Raw genomic sequence first — 21,812 nt, forward strand, 5'->3', positions numbered from 1 at the left:
AGTTAATTGGAAGCAAATGAATCCCGCGGTGAGTTAATTGGCATCAGTTACTCGAGCACTTGTTTGCAGAATTGATACAACAGCCAAGAAGGCTAGGATCTTTCCCGAGCGTAATTGAAAAATAACGAATTATCGCGCTTTGATGGTGATCCGTTAGGTCAGTGATCCGTTAGGTCAGTGATTTGCCCAAGTTCCAACTCACAACTTATGGACGAAGAGTGTAAGCCGATGTAAAACCAACCCAGTTATGTGCCTCCTTGGTCACCCTCCCATAGAATCTGATCCATTCCCTCAGCACGAAGCGGGACACGAAGCCCACTCCACGGGGGGTACTGTGTCTCGACACAAGTTCGACAGTAAGCCAACACGCTCCCATGCAGATTTCGACATCATTACGAGGCAGTAAAAGTGTTGGCATGGTCAGAACTTCACTTTGTTGTCGTTGTTGTTTTTTACTTCTGAAAAACATGGGCCGTGGGAATTTCATTGATCTTTTCAAAAGGTGAATTCAATCTCATGAGGATGTCCATCCTGAGATCAGGATTTTTTACTCCTACGTCATATACAAAATATCGACAGGCGCCGAATACCGGTACCTATATTGAAGCGCACTGGTTATGCCATGTTGCATGATGTCAAGTTTGAATCGCTGAATCGATGCACGGTCCTTTTTTTCGGTCAGACGTATGACGTACAAGTTGATAACGTTTTCTGGGCTGCTCAGCGAGATCGAAGAACAAGAAAACGCGCTAAAGCAGAGTTTTTAATATTGATTTGTTTACATGGTTTGTGATTGTTCTCCACGGTCGGCTTGACAAACAACACCGGCACGTTCCCGTTATCTTAACTATACAGGTGGATGCAACTCGGAGCACTTCAAACCCGAAATCAAAAGGAACATATTTTTTTGTTATGGGAGTTTGGCAAATACGAATGATATGAATGGAAAATGTTTTGAGACTTTGACATGTTTTCATGCGCTGTTTCTGAGCGAATTTCTACAATACGTCATAGTATATATACATCCTGGCACCAGTTGTTTTCAATATACTCCGCCTCTCGATATTTCATACGATATAGGAGTGAAAAAAGCCTGATCTCAGGATGTACATGTAGTTTAGGACTACAAAAAGATAACGAAAATTTGGCAAATTGCATTCCCTTCTCTGACGAATCTTTCCAACCTATTAGCCTAAGTCAACCAATTTACATTGTTCACCCAACCGACGCCAGTGTTTTGCCGGTGATGAGAAAACCAGAGGAAATGATCGGTGAGCAGTGAGGCCAAGTTGGAAAACTGTTTGTGTTTTCATGATTACTATAGAGAGTTCCAAAAACGACGATGGATGGTGTTGCTTTCATTCAAAATGCCAAAGAAATTCGATGGCGTCTTTTCATTGGGGACTACAGGCGACAAAGAAAAATACCCCGAAAATGCGCTGCATACGACAATGACACATGCCCAGCACTTTGAAAAAGAATCTACAATTATAGGCTTCAAGAGAAATGAGCGCACTGATGAAAAATGGGACTTTCTTTACTTGGCCTAGCCATAACTGACGGGTCCAGTTGCCATTGCCCATCCGCCTTGATGGATGAGCGAAATGCCGACACAATAATTTCTGAATGTGTCAAATCCTGATTTGTTTCTGCATACCTGGGTGCTCATTTGTTAAATCACTGCCCTAAGGTTGATGAGGCAATAAGTCTCAAGTTTTATGCGGCAGGAACGATCCGGTTGAAGTCGAAGAAAAGAAAAGGCGACGAGCTTGGAGCATCAAACCTGGAAATAATGTTGCGAATGAAAACAGTTCGAGGTGGCCACCCCCTGATACACTGGAAAACTGAAATCACGTTTTAGAAAATATTTGATCTTACGTCAATCCAAATGGGTTGGTAAGGCACTCAGGCCTGTTCAAATGCAGCGTCTGCATCCAATAATAGAATTAGTGTGTGGCACTGACTAGGGGGCATCTCACACGTACATGTATAGTACAGAACAATCACTGAGACCGTTTGCCCACCTTTGATGACCCATTTCTCTCCAATTTTGAAATGGAGGACCATCAAGAGAAACCAAGGAAATTGTTAATTTATTAGTTTATCGTTCCACAATACCATGAATACATAGAACTACACGGTCGTTAGCGAGTTTTTGTTTCAACTGGCGGAAGTGTTGTTGTGTTTTCGGGCCTCCATCGATCATGCGGTGACACCTCCACCAAGATGGGCCGCCATCGCGGCGCCAGAGACATATGCTATCGTCACCCAAACCGGCTGTGAATGTCACATAAATAACGCAAGAGTCAAACCGACAAGTCGCGTGTGACTCGAAGAGCCAACGACACCATTCCTCTGCACCGGTTACCAAGTATACATGTGTCTTGATTTTAGGCCACGCCTTCAAACTGCAGTGACCAGCGTGGGCAAAACGCCGCACATGCGAATTTCGCTTGGGTATCCCTTTTCGTTCCATCATTAAAAGTAGGCTCCTTTGCAGTCCATTTCGTCATCCCGATCGTCCTTCCTTTATGGGTGAGGGCGAGGGACGAGGCCGGTCCACTGCGTCCACTGCGTACCCTAAGGGTCAACTGATCATTTTAGGACTGGAGCGGTTTAAAAATATCGATGCCTTATAATATTTAAACTCTTCTAATTAACAGCGATTGATGATGACAGACATTATAGTTTTTACTCGCTTTTTTACCTCAAACACAACCGAAGCAATATGAGCTTATAAAGTTTTGACTGGACGGCGGCATCTTGAACTAAGTCGTGGGAAAGGGCCATTTTATAGTGAATTATCAGTAACAACCTTGTTTGTTCCCTTGTTCGCGTGAACTTACAAGTTTCTCTCGACGACTTTTGCACCTGTTGGTGTGGTACATGCAATATTCGCTGGGTTTATCTCGCGAATGCCGGCGTTGTAACAACGCTTATAACTTTTGATGCGGCCATTTATCAGTCGCGTCGACAGGTAATAACGAAAGGTGAACCGATTCTAATTATTCTCCTGGTTTAAAGATGGTCCACACATTTATTAGTCGACGGGTTAGGATCACAGCCAATTTAGAAAAAGATGTCGTACGAGGCAGCTATGGGCCTATACATAATGTAAAAGCTGCGAGCGGCCGAGGTGCACAAGTCTAACTCCATCTGCCCAATTTGCATCCTGGCCTATATAACCAGTGGTTTTTTATCTGCTCCGCATAGAAGTAAAAAGGCCTGATCTCATGATGACCAATTTGAGGATTTTGAATGAATTCCGTCGAGAGGCGAATGTTGAACTCGTTATCAAAACTTATCGACGCCGCCGAACAATACCGATGTGTTACGGAAATGAACGAATAGTACGCCGTCACTGCTGGATCTGTCAGAGTGATTTTCCAACGAACTGAAAGTCGTGAAAGTTCTATTTGAAAGAGTGGTAAACAAGAGGGAAAGGTAAGGGTGTAAACCAAAATGAAGCAGCGAGTATATACATTTTGTATATCATGGCTGATGTAAGCTACTTTCATTTTCATTAAAGTGAACTTGCTATTAGAATTCGTGTCCAATACATCATTATGTACCAGTATGCATAGTCCTATACACGATATATTGAATCGATTATCACGAGCGCGGAAATCATTGTCGCCCTAACCCATTTACTACCCATTTCCAATCTATAAATATGTTTTCGGTAAAGGTTGGCCTCTATATGTTTGGGCAGCATGCAAATGAGGTCTCCGGCGCGAGTGTGTGGCTGGCGCCGAAAGTGGACTGAAGCACGGTTTCGGCTTTAAGGCGAGGCATGATTTATGGTATCCGAAGGTTTGATTGGCTGATTTACCTGAAAGGCTAATCTGGCCTTTTTGGCCGTATCATCAAACACTGCACGTATATGGCTGGCGGGAGTGGACAAATATCTGAATTAAGGGTCGGGATAAATCAGATTTATACCACGACTATATTCATAATAGTAGACAGCCAATCAGAGAGCCGAATTTATGGACGGAAGTGCGATTTATGGACGCCGGAAGTGCGATATATGGACGCCGGAATAACAAAGGTCGTCCAACATTCTAACATCCGGCGTCCATAAATAGCACTTCCGGCGTCTATATATCGCACTTCCGGCGTCCATAAATCGCACTTCCGTCCATAAATTCGGCTCTCTGATTGGCTGTCTGCTATTACGAATATAGTCGTGGGTCTAAAACGATTATAGTCGTGGGTTGATTCATTTATGTCGTGGTATAATTCAGATTTAATGGTCACCATAATTCATGAAATGCGGGGTTCTGATTGGCTGTCTACTATTATGAATATAGTCGTGGTATAAATCTGATTTATCCCGACCCTTAATTCAGATATTTGTCCACTCCCGCCAGCCATACACGTAGGCAGCATGAGCCCCGGATGCCTAACGGTCCTGCTGACGGGATGCCGAGTGCGTTCACGTTGTTCCCTTGTTTAATAAGAATATTTATAGCAAAGCGATAATTTCACTTATAATTTGAATTTGGATTAGCATAATTTTATCATTCCATCTGAGACAGGCGAGCTGAAGTGCTTCCTATGGCGTCAAATCAGCCACTTTCCGACGACTTGGGCGTGCCGGCATCGCTTGAAAAGTTAAAGAAACAGTTCGACGCTTTCTACTCGTACCGGACTGTTCTCAAGGAAAGCTATGGTCGAGTGTCCGCCTCTTTCCAACTCTTGGAAGGGGATGAGGTCTGTGATAGCCTGAAGAACGTTTTTACAGAAGGAACTAATGCCATCGACGGGGTCCTTGAGAAAAATCCGGTCATCATGATCGGCGGTCAGCTCAACTGTGGCAAGTCGTCCTTCATTAATCTGCTGTTGAACCGTCGAGTGGTCCCAGTGAATCAACACCCTTGCACGGCGAGGATCGTACGGATCAAGTACAGCCAGGAGGAATATTTCCAGGTTAGTGTTGCTAAAAGGGCAAGTAAAATGAAAACCTTTCGCCCTAAAGCAAGGTTAACATATTTACCGGTATTGTCAAGTAAAAAAATATGGGTATGTTGAACTACGTGTGATCAAATACCGACAGCAATTCCGACAGCAATTGTTGATCTCGCTGTCAGTATTGTATGCTCCTTGCCTCGCACACGTTACTGATGCACTGAAGAATTCAGGATGGGGACATTCTGGCTGCACGTTTGATAACGACGCCCTCTTCTTGCCTGTGATCGACCAGCTCAAGTTCCACTCTCAATTCTTTTTGTAGTTAACAGATGCCACAGGAAACACGAAGGGGCCAAAATGTCCACTGGATAGAAAAACCCTCAGGAAAGAAATACAGTTAGAAGGAGAAAGAGAAAGTCGGGCGAAGGTTGATGAGATGGTGGAGATAGGATTGAACAGTCCCTTGCTCGAATCCGGTCTGCAGATTATCGATACTCCGGGCTTGAGTGAGAACGAGGCTTTGGATGCAGTGGTCACCCAATGTCTTGATGGGGTTCTGCAAGTTCTCTTCTACGTAATCGATGGTAATACTGCTTGGCGCCGCCAGGTAATCTTTGAGCGCATCCGAACTGTCCGGTAGTGCCCTATCGCTCCCTGAAACTCAAAGGTCATCATCATTTGACATAATCAAATCGTTAACATTAGGATTGGCTTGAATAAGATATCACAAAGATCTTTCAGTGCAGATTGATGTGACTTAATGTCCAAACTGTTAATAAGATTCGTGTGACGCCTCGATCTGCAGACAGAGTGTTTAACTTGGCTTAGAATATCTTACAAACTGATCCTAGCATAGGTCATGGTGCTCAGGAATGGATTGTCCTGTAATACCATGTCTTGATTACAGGACGCAGAATTCATGTCAAAAATTCTGAAAAGGTCACCGGACATCAAGATCATTTACGTCTGCAACAAGTGCGAAGAGGATGAAGAGGCGACAATGCTGGATGCCCCGGATAGCGACTCGGAAACAGAAACATTGCCGCCGCCTATCCCAAAAGGCACGATCGTGTTCTCGAAGTTGAAGAATTCCTGCTTGCTCTCAGAAGAGGAGGAGATTACATGTAACAGGTTAAGGCACTATATGTTCTAAAACGCCACGTCTATAATGTAGCACTGTTTACTGTATGAAACACTGTGCCTCATCAGCTCATGCTGGCGTTTAGTTTGAGGTGTTTTCGAATAAACCGAACTTGAGGTATTGGTTGTCTCGCCTGGTGGAGCTTTCATATTTCGCCAAATGCCTTTTAGCTCTACACTCGGGGTGTTTGGTCAGACAACAAATATATCCTGTTTGGTATCAGTTCCTGCTTCATCCATTTACTAAAGTTGCTGGTTTGACACGCTCGTAAAAGAAGTCAATGTTAATTCAAGTCCTATAGATAGCCAAAGTGATTCTAGCATGGTGTGATGTTTTAATGGCGATGTGAATATTCATGCATCTTGACCATGTTGACGGTGTTCCTATTTTCAGGTTTTTCCAAATCTCCTGCACCAGGTTGAAACGATCTCAAAGTCATGATTACAAACCAGACGAGTTTTCTATCGAATATCAGAGGCTGACGAATTCCCTCTGCGTCATATTACGTCACTTCCTCTACCATTTCCTTCGGCAAGCCGCCCTAAAACTGTTCGGCGTCGTCACCAAGTGCTACGATGTTTGCAGCAAGCACGAGCGTAGTCGCCCGGATGACCTTGTGCCGTTGCTGCTTGAGAAGTTTGAGGAAACACATTTGGACTTTGTCACAACCATTTTCAAGTACGAAGAACAGTTAATGTGTGCAGTGGCTGGAGTAATGGCCAGCAAGATCGATGATGTGTCGAATGAAAGCATCACTCGTCTCAAAGGTCTTGGAAGCATTCTGCAAATGATCAGCAAGAAAGGGTTTTACCCGCTTCTTGTGTGTCTTTCTACACTCGGAGAAAAGATAGCATCTGATGAGACCATGCAACTCACGCTGAAGACCATGGACTCTGAACTAAAAGCGATATCTAAGGACTTCTTCCATATATGTGAGGAGCTCGGTGCCCGTGGTGACATACTTACTCTTTTGAAGGGATTTACACATGCTGTGGAGAAGGCTGATATCATCAAGGGTCTTCCTGGACTCATAAGGCAGTGTTTGTGGAAACTGGTCCTTCCCGTCATGGACGTCAGCGATGTCGAAGAAACAGCGGAACTGTTTTTACCAATAGATCAGATTGTTGCAATGGTTGATCCTGGAGAATTGAGCCAAAGCATTTGTCGGAAGATTTCAAATGAGCTCTCAGATGGGAGCGCAGTAATCTATTTGGTGTGTAAAATTACGGAGAGTGTTGAAGAGATAGAAAAGGGCTCTCAATTTTCCAAGGAGGTGAGGTATTGCTTCCCGGCAGAAAATATGATATTGAAGTCTTTGCTTTCAACACTAAAGTACAAAGAGATTACCATTCTGGAGACGGTTGGGGAAGGCAGGCATTGCATGGTTTACAAGGCAAAACAGGGGAACATGATTCTTGCTGCAAGGCGAACTCTTGAGGGAGAAAACAGCGAAGACTTCCGGGACATGGCAAAAACCTATGCCATGTTCAGGTAGGTTGTTGGACATATCATGGCGTAAACAGAACCCTCTCCCTTGTTCGAGAAGGCTGCATTCTGAAGCAAGCCACTACAATGTACGGTGCCAAAAGTACTTTCGAAGCGAACTACCTATTGATTACTGTTCGCGAAGTGATTCCGGAACAAACCTGTGCGATGAGCATGCATTCACCTCTATCGTCTCGTTCCTTTTCCAGAGATTTGAACGACCACTTGAACATCTTGAAGTCCCTCGATGTTGGCCGCGCCCCAACTGGACAAGTCCTTCTCCTAGTTCCTTATATCGAGAAGAGCCTGTATCAGGAACTGTGTGATGGGACGATGTTACAGTGTGAACCAGATGAGAGGTTGTCAGTTGGGATACAGATAGTAAAGGGATGCATGTACCTGAAGGAGATGGGATTAGAGGCAGTAGACCTTAGGCCAAACAACATTAGGGTAAGCAAATACTATATTTCAAATCGACTAATAAGCTTAAATAATGCTGATAGTTCCTTGCAGTTCTATTGACACTCATCAGGTGTTCGGACTTTGCTTGATTCGTGCTTCCTGGATGTACATGTACTCCTTCTTTCAGCTTCAAGATGGCTGTCCAAAGATTGACATCAGCAAGTGGCGAGGGGTTAGTACCCCCTACCCTCCACCAGACAACCAGCTACCCTTTCATTTCCCTGCAGAGTGTATCTGCGCTGACCAGAAACGGTATCCTTCTACACTGGACAGTTACGGTTCCGCCATACTGATATGGATGCTTGCTTGTGGAAAGTTTATCCGGCCTCCATTTGCTAGTGAGGAAGGCTCCGAAGGACAAGGGGGCCCGGACCCCACGGTAGCCATTTTGTGTAACCTTGATCGAGTAAGGCAAGAATTCGATGAAATAATACAGCAATGTTCAGGCGCTGAGGCCGGCATGTCTCTCTTCCTCCCATTGGTCAGGACCATCCTAGAGAAATGTATTACTGACGAAATGGAGAGAATGGATGTTTTTGAACTACATGAAATGCTGCAGTCCCAGATGGCTATTCTGCAGTAGTCGATAATTTGATTGCTTGGAGCAGAATGCTTCGACATGGCGACTATCGAAACCAGCCGGAAGAGTAACTAATCGTATGAATGAAATGCCTAAACAACTTTTATCTCATTGTACTTTCCTGTGAAACGCCTATGTTCGGAATATAAGGCGAACTTCATATATTCGTTGTGTGTGTTTGATGTTGACAGGACTCCATCTAAAAGCTTCTTGCGAATGTGGACTCTGCGACCACACGCCAGAGCACAGTCTTTGATGACCAGAGGATTGAACTTTTGGCCGGAGCTGGCGCCCGCTAGCCATTGGGGAAAATTTGCAACGATCATGACGAATGGCCGACTTCGTCGCTTCACGATGTCCGATACATATTGACAGGTTATTATACGAACGCATAACACGAAGTTGCCAAGGCAATCGAATAAGATGATCCACAGTCTTCAGGATAGATGCCGCCACTTCTGATGAATCTCAGGCGATCGGCCGTGCCTGCAGATAACCGATAATGCTGGTAGTCAAAGCATTGGCTTCTGCAGGAGCGAGCTCTATACTCGAATAGGGGGCCTACGTTACTACCGTGCCTTGGTGGTGGCATGGCTTCTACTGGAGCGAGCTCTATACTTGAATACGTTACTACCGTGCCTTGGTGGTAGCGTGGCTTCTACTGGAGCGAGCTCTATACTTGAATACGTTACTACCGTGCCTTGGTGGTAGCGTGGCTTCTACTGGAGCGAGCTCTATACTTGAATACGTTACTACCGTGCCTTGGTGGTAGCGTGGCTTCTACTGGAGCGAGCTCTAAACTTGAATTCGTTACTACCGTGCCTTGGTGGTAGCGTGGCTTCTACTGGAGCGAGCTCCATATACTTGAATACGTTACTACCGTGCCTTGGTGGTAGCGTGGCTTCTACTGGAGCGAGCTCCATATACTTGAATACGTTACTACCATGCCTTGGTGGTAGCGTGGCTTCTACTGGAGCGAGCTCCATATAATTGAATACGTTACTACCGTGCCTTGGTGGTAGCGTGGCTTCTACTAGAGCGAGCTCCATATACTTGAATACGTTACTACCGTGCCCTGGTGGTGGCGTGGCTTCTACTGGAGCGAGCTCTATACTTGAATACGTTACTACCATGCCTTGGTGGTGGCATGGCTTCTACTGGAGCGAGCTCCATATACTTGAATACGTTACTACCGTGCCTTGGTGGTAGCGTGGCTTCTACTGGAGCGAGCTCTATACTTGAATACGTTACTACCGTGCCTTGGTGGTCGCATGGCTTCTACTGGAGCGAGCTCTATACTTGAATACGTTACTACCGTGCCTTGGCGGTAGCGTGGCTTCTACTGGAGCGAGCTCCATATACTTGAATACGTTACTACCGTGCCTTGGTGGTGGCATGGCTTCTACTGGAGCGAGCTCCATATACTTGAATACGTTACTACCGTGCCTTGGTGGCAGCATGGCTTCCGACTGGAGTGTCGCATCCTGAATTGGCATCTTGACCCTCAATGTATTGACATTGCTAGGCTTTACAGACGACGCGCGTCAAACGTATGGGCGGAGGTATAACGGAGGCAATACAACTAGAAGTTCAGTATGCGAATTGCTGGTAATGTTGAAAAGCGAAAGTAAAAGAACCACATCCAGAGATTATTTGAAAAAACAGAAAAAGTCACGACTTGGCGAGAATTTCGTGTTTTAATTGCAAAAATGATCCGATACATCTTTATTCTGTATCCCAGTATACATTATCTCTAGCCTAAACTTCGCCTTGTAATCGCCTGGGTGACTTTGGCCCGGCGGAATTCGGTAAACGCTTAACATTTGTATCCGTTTTCGGGTTTCCTTGGGCGTCCACTCTCAATATATTCTGATCCCAATATCAGCGAGACACTCCATCGACAATCATTTCATCAGGATTGAAAATGACTAGAATTTAATGAACAGAGTAAAAGTGTAGTGCAACAAAATTGAACCTCAAAACGCGGACCGGAACAAGCATTCGACCTACTACGAGACATCGATTCCTTTTGATTCTTTTAAACTTGTCGAGGAGCGAATGCCTCAATGATCATCACATCGACCCATCTGTCGAAAACGTGTTTTATATCTGCGCAAAGTCGGACTATCATTTGTTTTTGCTTTGCACCGACATCAAGCGAAATCGAAGAGAGAAATAATTATGATGGGAAGCATGAAGCTCGAGAGACCAACCAGACTGTGCTGGCATCCAATAATGAAAGTGGACGCCTCGTGTTTATGACTCAGTTTGCACGAGATGTGGAACCTGGAAGCAAGACTGTTTTCGAAAGGAGTGAAAAACGTGCACCTGTCAATGGTTCTCTGCTTTAAAACTTGCCAACTTCAACCAATTCAAGTCTTTGATACACTTTTCATTCACGGATGTTTAGCACGGTGATGACTTGAGGCAAGTTTCGAGGAGTGGGTATGATTGACGCCGCTAGGACCAAAGACACTCTAGGCAGAAACGGCACTCATTTTTACTGGAATCTCGTTCTCTCTGATGGAATGTACAGCAAATGTTACACTGCGGGTACTGATATCAGAGCGAATAATTCCTGAATCAAGACCATAGACTGGTTCATTATCCTCCCGCCGGGGTCGCAGAATAGCGGCCATTTTGGCGTGGGAGAAATAGCTCCAGTGACGCAACATTTTGCTCATAAGCTGCCATCCTGACATAATCAGTGATTTTCAATATACTCCGCCTCGATATTTCAAACAAGGTAGGAGAATCAAAAACCTGTATCTCGGGATGATCAGCTGCATGCGCTTGTCAACCTCGCCTCTGAAGCTGGAGCTCGAGGGATTACTTCAATAAGCTGCAGAAGATGTTTGGTATTGGCATCTATGGTACATGTAAGCCGGGAACCTTCAACTTTTGTTTCAACTACCATCAGTTGACAATAGAGTCACTCACACACAGGGAGGACAATTTCCAGCTTTCGGTTCGGCCCGGGCAGCGGGAAGGGCAAGGAACCAGTCTATCAAGATTAAAATTACAACAGCAACATACAGCGGCAACCTTCTCGTGTTCGACTTTGCCGGCCGTGCCTAATAGTCGGTCCTTGAGTCACGTGAACCTGGACGAAAATTTGCAAATGAGAGTAGAAAAATTAACTCCACACAGACACACCTAAAAGAGTCAAAGTATACAACATAAATAGTCAAGTTCACTGTTTTCCCCAATTTTATTCTTATAATGATACTACTCGACACTGTGATGTGGAGTTTCTGTTCATTTCGTTTCGCTAGAAGCCCGGCTTCCATTTTTTAGGCCACGCCCTTTCATTTGCCTTGCTTTCGTCCTTGACACTACAACACACTATAATTCCGTAACGACCAATTTTCCCGCCGAATATACCCCACTTTGTCATCGCGAATGAATTTCTATTATACGTACACGTAAATTTAATTTAAAAGAGTATAATGAGTTTCAGATGACTTTAAAAGACCATAATATATATATCATAATTATATAATTCCAAAGACATATATAACAAAAAAATACATTATACTCTTATGTGTATGCTGAAGAAACACAAGACACAGTTTACCGGTAAACTTCACACTATATCCATAATATGCACTGTAATATGCCACCATATGCACGACCAAACATATACAGGAATTAGCAAAACTCATTCATAAAAGCACTATTATGACGAAGTGGACTATACTCTGTGAGGAGGTACCAAACGGCCGGAACTATGTATAATCATATCGCAAAACACGTGATGCGGCTAGCGTCTTAAAGCTAGCCGACAATACACCACGGCAACCAGAACGTTATGGCACATGTCTCGAAATTTGTGTTAAATCATGAGACAATGATTGAAAATGAAAGTGTGACAATAATTGGGCTAGTCTCTCGTCCCGATATGAACATGGCCTGGCCTACTTGCTCGTCATCATTGTCACGAATTCTGGAAAATAAAAACAGCAATTTTTGACTGACAAACCCATGGCAAAATGTCCTTTCTTTGTTAGTTGCAAGGTTAGCCTACTTTCCCGTCATCATCGTTACGAACTCTGAAAAAAGACAACAGCAAGTTTGACTATCATGCAAATAAGTAAATCACTAAAATGCAAACCCTTTCTGTTGAGACACAAAGGGGGAATGGCAAGCAATTGGAGGGTGTACATCGAGAACCATGCGAATAAAAACTAGTCAAAACTTAAATCCAAAGAGGTTATTCAGCCTGGAATCCTGCATTAGGGGAAGATTTTTTCTTACCACAGGCAGTAAGGATCTTACTGCCTGCGGTAAGAGAAAATCGTCCTTTTCATTGATGTGTAGACTCGTTCTCCCAGCCGCAGATACGAGATCTGTTGTATCTGTGGTTGGCTAACCGATTTTATAAAAATTTACATGCATGAGACGTTTACAAGACAAAAGCAAAAGCATTTACTAGTTTTGATTCGCCAGGCATAATCACGTGACACACCGTCCAATAGTAAACAAAGTTGAGATCGAGTCATGCAAATGAACGAACTCTATTAAGTATTTCTAAGACTTCTTAGTCTTTAGTACGCGTTTTTCATCGTTCGCCTACAGATACAAGTTACTGCTGACACAATGCCCTTCATAAAACAAATAAGCCATGACACGTGTTGACCTCATCAGAACGAAAGAATGTGATCGCACGCCCAAAGCGTCTGCTGTGAACTACAATTATTGTGACTCTACTTATCATATTACTAGAAATTACCAAATAAATTACACCAATGTAAATTTCCTATTCGATTTATTATTCTAGTACGCCTGTGTGCCATGCCATTTAGCAGCCATCTTGGCCCCAACAAAATCACGTGATGTGATAATGACGTCATTCGCATGCAGACGACAATAAATTTGACAATATTTCTCGTCATGCTGCATTGGATCGTGCTCGCGAGAGAGACGTTCGCTACATTCCGCTGTTAGCCCTTTCAATGCTCTTTGACACGCTTTATCGCGAAGAACCAAGAAATTTGCAATCCCAAAACATGGACAAAGCGAATGTCCCTGCTGGATAAGCTTGTTTTCGAAGGGAGGTGAACCCATGGGCGGCCCTGTATTACCATTTTGTGCAACACGGGTAATTTAGTTGATGTCAGGTTCTGGTCTTTTACTCAGTCTATTCACCACCTTTTTAAACAGTCCGCAACAACATTTCGAATTGAAACTCAACATACAGGCATGGCTTTCGTTGGCCAGTTAGTGTTTTTAGAGAATCTGGTGTGTCCATTAAGACGCAGACTGCTGCAATGTTCATACTTGACGTCGGGAAACAATCTGTGGGCCAGGACTGACAAGACTTATCATGCAACACTTATTTGAAGCTTTTACGCATTCGTGTGCCAAGCTTTTAGTGTTATTACACACAAGATAAGCACAAGGCTTATGACCCATGCAAAGCACAAACAAATGCATTGTAATGATCCATAACTTACAAGTGAGAAACTTGGTATCAGAAGCATTGAAAGGGTTGAAGCGGCGCGAGAAAAACTCGGGATATCAGACCAGTTAGGAAAAATTCGGAAATATCGTAAAAAGTCGGAATTCATCTGACGATAAATAGAAATAAACAGGCATTGATTGGCTCAGTGCAAAGATGATTGCAGGTTATTTCCCGAGTTGTTGAAATATTATGATTCCGACTTTTGCCGAGCTTTCCGCAAATTCCGTACACAGATAATCCGAGGGAAGTGCTGCTGGGAGTAGGAAATCGTACCTTCATAATTGACCTGACCGTCTCCATCAATGTCGGCCTCCCTGATCATCTCATCTACCTCCTCGTCTGTCAGCTTCTCGCCCAGATTTGTCATGACATGCCTGAGCTCGGCGGCGCTGATGAAACCGTTGCCGTCCTTGTCAAATACACGGAATGCTTCCCGGATCTCTTCCTCGCTGTCTGTGTCCTTCATTTTTCGCGCCATCATAGTAAGGAATTCTGGAAAATCTATTGTTCCATTTCCTGGAAGCAAATTTGAGGACAACTTTCACTGATTGGTGCATCAAAGATATTTCGCAAAGGAGATTTTGTATTCTGCCAGCAACTAATGCATTTAAGAGTTTATTAGAGAACTCGGACCCATCTGACAAACACTGCGTGGCAGACTGAAGGTTTTAACATGAGAATTTGAATTGGCAGACGATTGCTGAAAACGTGAATTGTTGCATCTAATGGCCCCTTTTGTGACGCCTTTTCTAGTTTTGTCGACTGACCACTGAAAGTATACGAAAGACTCAACAGCTGAGAACATAACCAAACGTGCACTCGCACTCGCAGTAGTAAAAGCCAAAAATAGAACCTAATCGATTCTTCCTCTAGTCGTAACATCTAATTATAACAATCCAATCGAATTAATGACTTTGTGCTTTCGGCCGTTGATGAGCATGCCATGTGAAATGAATTACTGTCAAGGCGATTACTGTAAATTATTCATTCAACAAGTGGGTAAACAGATTGTGTGGGCGTCGGTTATCCTTCCTCCACCACAAGACAGAGATTTACAGATTGTCCCACACCGCTAAGAAACTGGCATGCTATGTTCACAGTTTTACTTGATCGACCACTTTTTCGATGTCTTACAACAATGTAGTATACATGTACATGCACTCCGTTAACTCGATTTTGGTTAGAATTCACTTTAAATGAGAAAGTTGAATAAACACTCCAGCCTCACGCTAGGTGTGCCCATACCTCATCCTGACGTGATCGGTGGTTTTCGATATTTCAAACGATGTAGGAGTATCAGAAACCTCTACCTCAGGATGCCCATACATCCGAGGCACCGGATTTCATGAAATACCGGTAAGCTTTTAATGAAGCAGCAATCGGAGTAGCAACTTAGCCATACATATACATGTACGTACCATCAGCGTCAACCTCGTTGATCATGTCCTGTAGTTCAGCCTCTGTGGGGTTCTGTCCCAGGGACCTCATGACGGTTCCCAACTCTTTCGTGGTGATGGTGCCATCGCCGTCCTTGTCGAATAAGGAGAAAGCTTCCTTGAATTCTGAAAGTCAGTAAGAGCAGGTGTAATTTAACCCAGGTTAAATCTAGGTAACATCAGCTACATTTACCAAACAGTTTAGAACGAAAGTAGGCATGACTGGGAAACTTGTTCATGATCATTCAACATGACGATCCGAAGACCACGGGTGGGGAAGTTTTGGATTTTCCATGACTGGGCTGACTAACACATTTCTCTTGTATATCATGATAATTATGAATAATGAAGGGCCTACTTCCGCAATGATCAGCAGACATGAGGAATAGTAGCCTATACTCAGGTGATGCCTTAGGCAAGCATTCTTACTTCGATTACAGAGAAGGCAGATTGATTGATTATAAGATACCTAATAAGATGGTGTATGGTAGAATGATGATGGAGATCTCGAAGATTTAGGTTGTACATTTTACCATTGGCAGGGCAAATAACGAAGGACCGTGCTCGATTGGCACTCTACTCCGACACATTTATCTTTTCTGAAGTGAAGTTTAGGGCACACCTACTACATCAAAGTATCAGACTGCTTTTGGTAGGAGTTTCAGAGATGCACGTGAGAAAAATAGACCATTGGCCCTATACAAATTGAAAGTTGTTAACAATCTTGACGATTGTGTCAATTATGCCAAGGGCAAATAAACGTAGACTGAGTGGGAAAAAGTTCAACTTGAGAGCAACTAAGAGCAATCAACCCAGACAGAGTTCGGCTGAATGCCAAAGTGGTTCTGATTCAGTTCCTTGAGAAAACCGACTGATGGAAGGAGGTTGTTAGGTGTATAGGTCGACAGATAGATACGGTTCAAGGAATAGCGTGGGTTCGGTTCGTGGCAAGAAGATAAAAGAGCAGACAAATATGTTTTTGAAATTGTTCTCTCGATTAACATTTGTGAGCTAGGGGTAAAGAACAGTTGCCCACTCCCAGTTTTGCTCATCTTGTTGTGGTATGTCCGTCATTGTTAACCCTTTCTATCATTGTTATGCAATGCAATGTATTAAAGGAACGTGTACAGATACACCTTACTCTACTAAAGCGATTGCGAACCTTCCATTGGACATACTCACCAGCAATTTGTTCTTCTGTGAGTTGGTCAGCCTGAAAAAGAAGATATGTTATTTCAGATCAGTTTATAGTATTCATTGTCGAAAAAACCAAAAATCGATGGTATCAGACTTCATAAAATGAAATTTTGTCATGTGTGAATATGCTATATCTAGATGAAATCAAGTTCTTCCTGATAGGCCACCTAATCGTACTTATCAAAAAGCAGTGACAAAGGGGATCTCTCTAGGAACGGAATTATGACGTATCGTGTCACTCCATTTTGCTCTTAGCGCCCCGTTATCCAATTAAATGAACCAACACACAAGCTTGATTTTCACATGTTATAAGATTTATCTATAAGTAAACGATTTATGTCCACGATGCCTTTTGTTTTGCAGCCGTATGACGTCACACGCGATATTACAACATTGGTATATCTACTCATCCGTCACTTGACACACTCGGCAAATAGTTAACTTATAATCATTAGCAACTTTCAATGAGGCAGCCTACCACCCCGGGTAAATTTTCTCTCATCCTCTCATACAATGGCATTAATGGTGACGCCATTGTAATCAGTATGTTTTTGATCAATGAAAGCAGACTCATTAGTCATGACACGTATAATATAGTTAGAACATGATCATTAGTGATAAAGCTTCATTAGTGGGTTTCGTAATAACACCCTACAATCACATATTCATATATTTTTCAGCTTCCTTCACCAAATGCTTTGCTTTCTACTCACGGTTCTGTTAGTAAATGCACGTATCTCTAATCTATACGTGGTAATGATGATATTCTACCATTATTTCCAGAAACATCTTTACCAAGTCAAACAAGAAACCATCCAGGGATTCAGGGTTTTTCACATATATCTTCGTCATTACGAGGACAACAAGAACCTAATCGACCCTGACAAACATCAGATACCAGTTATTGCGAGTTGGATATTTACTGACAGAAAACTAAACACCGTTAGCTGATGGCGTAACAATTGTTCACTGTGACGTAAACCTGATGTTTGCGCGTTCGATAAATAAGCAGAATATCATCTAATGGATGCGGGAAATGTAGAATGCGGCCGCTGCATATATACAGCTGCCCGCCCGTCGCAGTTCAGTTACGAACGCTAACTACGCGTCTGCCAGTAACCATCTGCATGTTACTCATTCACAATCAATTGGTGATAGCTACCGGTTCATTGGTAACCATGGCAACTAAAGAGAATGTGAAATGTAACGGCTTCGTATATGGCGGGAATCTGCTGAGTTTTATACTGAATGGGATCGGTGGGATACTTAACCCTCACAAGCGTAAGCTTGGGTGTGACAAGCCACTTGTCCCCACTGTCCTCACCTCTTCTGGCGACAAGCGAGACAACATCTCCTCCGTCGAAGATGAAATTGACCCCGAGGTATACTGCACCCCAAAGAATCCCTGACTAATCAGCCAGGCTATGATATATATTCAAAGTCGAAGGACTCATTCAACATTTGATCATTCAAATAGAAGTAGTTGAAATATTGACTTTTAGATGGAGGCTTGAACAATACTACACATTATTGGCATTCAAAGAACCCAATACATTCCTGCAGCATTCTGTAGCGTAGGCCTGGGGCAGAAAGCTTAAACCATCTGTCAGGGCTGATAGTACTATTGCATAGGCCCTACTCAACGTTGGCTGGCATACCGCAGTTCCAACACTTCCATCGATCTGAACGATTCGGCACGATACACTTCCTCAGGTACAACATGCCTTTACTATGCGATGAAAAATGTAGGATTTTTATTCATGAAGGAATCATCTTTAGGGAAAGTTCTCATTTGATTGGCGTTTTTCTCATGCGATTGACGTCTTAAGTGGGCCGTGGGATAGTCTCTCCCACAAAAATTACAAACCTCACTATGTACCACATGGCAGGCCAGGGGAAACCACATTAAAAAACTATTCGAAATGAAAGACTTTTTTATGGGGAGTTGGTGATTTTATTCTTCCGAGTCGGGTTTTTTCGTTCCTAAAATTGGCGACTGAGAGGCAGACTCCCGGGACAGTTTATTTCCCGGGACAGTCATCCTGATTGTACGGGGAAAGATAAGAGGCTGGTCTACTGCGTCCAGATTGTACTGACAGGAGATGCCGTCCCACATGTTCTAAACATCAACAACTGTTGTCAAAACAGTCTGGTGGTAAACAGCAACAATTTTTTTAAACATATTCGTTATTAGCAAGAGGAAAACAATGTAAGATAATCTCAGCCAATTAAACTGGAGCAGACGACTGCATTGCAGACACAAACATGGCCGTCACACCGTCAACCTGTTGCCAAGCAACAAGACTCCGATCTGCTGCCAACATGCACTGCGGTGAATGGAGCGCTGTACCAGGACAATCGATGGGATAACACGGTTGTCAGAATCAGGACAGCTCGTCAATGACCAGGAAGACGACAGCTGCGTGCCACAAATAGTACAAAGAAAACAAACAAGCAATCAAAAATAGTACGGGACAATATTCTCGAACGTGTTCGACTGCTTGCTTGAGGTCATGAATATTGCACGCCGCGCTGAGAAGTGTATTTCTTCACCAGAGCTTCCTTGCTATAGTAGAGATGGATATACAAAGCACGCTGTTCCAAAACGTAAAGGGAACGAAATCTACAATCCAAGGAGATGTTATACACAGTTTTTAAAAGTAAAGGGAACGCTGATGATTATAAATACAATGTTATCATTATCTTTACGCATCTTAGATTTATACGGCAGGCAAGAGTAACCCAATTTTCGGTATTAACCGACCTGTTTCACTCAACATCTACATTAAATATAACAATTTGACGGATGTTTTTGGATTGATGTTGATGGCGGTCGCGGTTTGATTACTGGGAAATATGACTGTCACACATGACAATTAACTGAAATATATAGGCTACTGGGACACATAAAACTCGCTGAAGGGCTGGATGTTGTGCATGCTCCCAAAGGTACACGTGTATATTTAGGACACGTTCGTTGATATAAAACACTTCAGCTGCCTACAGCTGTTGTATTTATATCAAGGTACACGGGACTGAATCACTAAGTATACACGCATAGGCTGGTGCCAATGGGTTGGAGCAGTATACGCATGAAAGTCGAACAAAGTTGAGAATATTAAACAAAATTATTTCACCTGTATGCGCATAGTTAAGTTATTAAATTGTGTTTTCAATAAACATGATTGAATATCGTTCATTGAGGCTTTCACCAATTACGCCGCGCTTACCGGCTACACTGTCTGAAAGCAGGGTATCAAAGATGGCTACCCGCGGTTACCGGCGAGCAACTGTCAAAAACTGTAACATTACAATATGATGAATTCACCCCCTTTTTGTAACCATGATCAAAGAATGGTGGTCTTGCTGCTTAAATACGCCTTAAGTGAAGCAGAAGATACGGTTTGGCTGGATGTATATCCAATAATTCACCGATGAAGCATCAATCGCCATATTGGATACTGTGGATGAAGGATGAGAATGATGGAGCCAAGTCTCCTAAAATCCTTGATAGAAACAGGAAATACTGTCCCAATCAGCCCATAAGGGTCCCTGCTATCATTCTACACAACTCGGGGTGGAAGATGATAGAAAATGAGTACTCACCATGATGGATTAGTGAGCCTTAGATATGCGTCGACTGGCCTTCTGCTTTCAACAATTCCAGCGCTATGATGAGTAGGTGAACTCAAATTCAATATTCGAGCTCAAGATAGTTGTTCTAAAATCTGGAGCACCGGAGTAGTACACCACTGGTCGAGACCTCTTTCCCCAAATGAAATGATAACTCTTCCACCACGGGTAATGCCAGACAATGAAACAAAGAAAGAAGTGGATTCAGTGATGGCTATATCACTCGCGGACGAATTGATTTCACATACGTGATGCGGTCATGTTAGCGCGCCACCTTCGGCATCGTAATAATTCATAGCACACGATTTCATTGGCTTTCCTGTATCTGCAATGCGCAAATTATTCTTCTGCAGTATTTGCTCAGTTATCAACCAGAAATGGTGCATCTCTGCGGCTAACGAATTTTGTGCGTGCTACCAAACAATTATTTACTGAATTACATCAATATTTGGCATGACATTTTCGGGGCTGGTGGAACCATGACAGGTGGGTTGCCCCCCCCCCCTTGCGAAACTGATACCTGCCCTCTGGGTCTGGGAGACATTACCATCGGATGGCGGGGTTTCACCATCCAACGTCAGGATCAATAAATAGCACAATAGCGGTACATGTGTCTGAAATAATAAAGGGAATTGCCTCTGATGGTTCCCACACATAAAATCACTCAGGAGTGATTGGAAGTTGATGTTAATGAAAAGCTATTGATTTTCTATTGTTTCTTACTCAAAAGATTTAGTATTGAAATACAGACAATATAAATTTTTCTTATTTTTTACGTAGACGTTGAATAGGAGAGCGGGGAAAGGATAAAAGAGAGCATTCACCGCTTGATGTTGCCAACTTATGATGAAGCGTTGGGCTTCGCAATCCGCTCAAACTACAAAGTACGAAGGTCTGTGGTGTCATCATAATCTGGCGTAACGCGCCGGTCCCGAATGATTTCCTCTCTAATTACCATTACAAGGCCCCCGGTAACGACAGTGGGTTCAAGTCGAAAAGTTTATGTTGTAGTGTGCATGCAGAGGAAAGAGGCCGACTATGCTCTGGGAGTATAATCGAAATGAATCGACCAGAACGAAAAACATATCAACTTAACTCATCTTCTCATTCGCACGCCACTTGTTACGACATGTATTTTTCAAAAAATTGATACTTGGCCACGTTATCATCTTTATTAGCCACCTCAGCATATGAATGGAAACTGGTTACATGATACTATGTCACCTCCCATGAAGGGAGTGTCATCGATTATTGATGATGGCAATCGGTCGCCAGCGCGGGACCTGAGTGACGGGCGTTTGGCGCAATGCGCAAAACTCGTCCACTCGAACCACGTCGGACTAAGAAAAAGGCATGTTACGCACTGTAATCAATAAAAGTCATAATCTTTACCATTTTAAAAGTAAAGATGGGCAAATAGGTTCTATTCCTATACTGATGGTCGTTTTCACGAAAACGATTCTGGCACGCCTCTGCCCATCCGGAACCTATGGTCTTATT

The 21,812-nt window shown here is 43.3% G+C and overlaps 2 protein-coding genes across 4 annotated transcripts; one reads left to right on the forward strand and one right to left on the reverse strand.

Annotated features, from left to right (window-relative positions):
- The first annotated feature begins 3,356 nt into the window (after positions 1-3,356).
- LOC135485329 (uncharacterized) lies at positions 3,357-9,593 on the forward strand. 2 transcript variants are annotated; one of them, XM_064767221.1, is made up of 7 exons: positions 3,357-3,444; positions 4,542-4,932; positions 5,237-5,521; positions 5,822-6,045; positions 6,449-7,546; positions 7,750-7,990; positions 8,130-9,593. In XM_064767221.1, exons 2-7 carry the CDS (start codon positions 4,561-4,563, stop codon positions 8,583-8,585), a joined length of 2,676 nt encoding a protein of 891 aa, XP_064623291.1. In that variant the 5' UTR covers positions 3,357-3,444; positions 4,542-4,560; the 3' UTR covers positions 8,586-9,593. The 2 variants fall into 2 exon arrangements, with proteins under 2 accessions (XP_064623291.1, XP_064623290.1); XM_064767220.1 differs by having other exon boundaries at positions 3,364-3,444; positions 4,538-4,932.
- A 667-nt stretch (positions 9,594-10,260) lies between these two features.
- LOC135485337 (calmodulin) lies at positions 10,261-20,514 on the reverse strand. Of its 2 annotated transcripts, none has more exons than XM_064767232.1 (5): positions 20,286-20,514; positions 16,665-16,695; positions 15,465-15,608; positions 14,320-14,562; positions 10,261-12,528 (listed from the first exon to the last, which is right to left on the reverse strand). In XM_064767232.1, the coding sequence occupies exons 1-5, from the start codon at positions 20,286-20,288 to the stop codon at positions 12,500-12,502; spliced, it is 450 nt and encodes a 149-aa protein (XP_064623302.1). In that variant the 5' UTR covers positions 20,289-20,514; the 3' UTR covers positions 10,261-12,499. The 2 variants fall into 2 exon arrangements, with proteins under 2 accessions (XP_064623302.1, XP_064623301.1); XM_064767231.1 differs by having other exon boundaries at positions 10,261-12,634; positions 20,286-20,499.
- Positions 20,515-21,812: the final 1,298 nt, after the last annotated feature.

The sequence above is a fragment of the Lineus longissimus genome, chromosome 3 (assembly GCF_910592395.1).
Source record: "Lineus longissimus chromosome 3, tnLinLong1.2, whole genome shotgun sequence".
Taxonomy (NCBI): Eukaryota; Metazoa; Nemertea; class Pilidiophora; order Heteronemertea; family Lineidae; genus Lineus; species Lineus longissimus.

Coding starts and splice junctions, on each gene's coding strand:
- LOC135485337 (XM_064767232.1), bottom strand. Junction 15,609..16,664: donor CACAGAAGAACAAATTGCTG/GTGAGTATGTCC, acceptor ACTGACTTTCAG/AATTCAAGGAAGCTTTCTCC. Junction 14,563..15,464: donor CAACGAGGTTGACGCTGATG/GTACGTACATGT, acceptor ATTTGCTTCCAG/GAAATGGAACAATAGATTTT.
- LOC135485329 (XM_064767221.1), top strand. CDS start 4,561: ATGGCGTCAAATCAGCCACTTTCCGACGACTTGGGCGTGCCGGCATCG. Junction 7,547..7,749: donor AAAACCTATGCCATGTTCAG/GTAGGTTGTTGG, acceptor TTCCTTTTCCAG/AGATTTGAACGACCACTTGA. Junction 7,991..8,129: donor TTAGGCCAAACAACATTAGG/GTAAGCAAATAC, acceptor TCCTTCTTTCAG/CTTCAAGATGGCTGTCCAAA.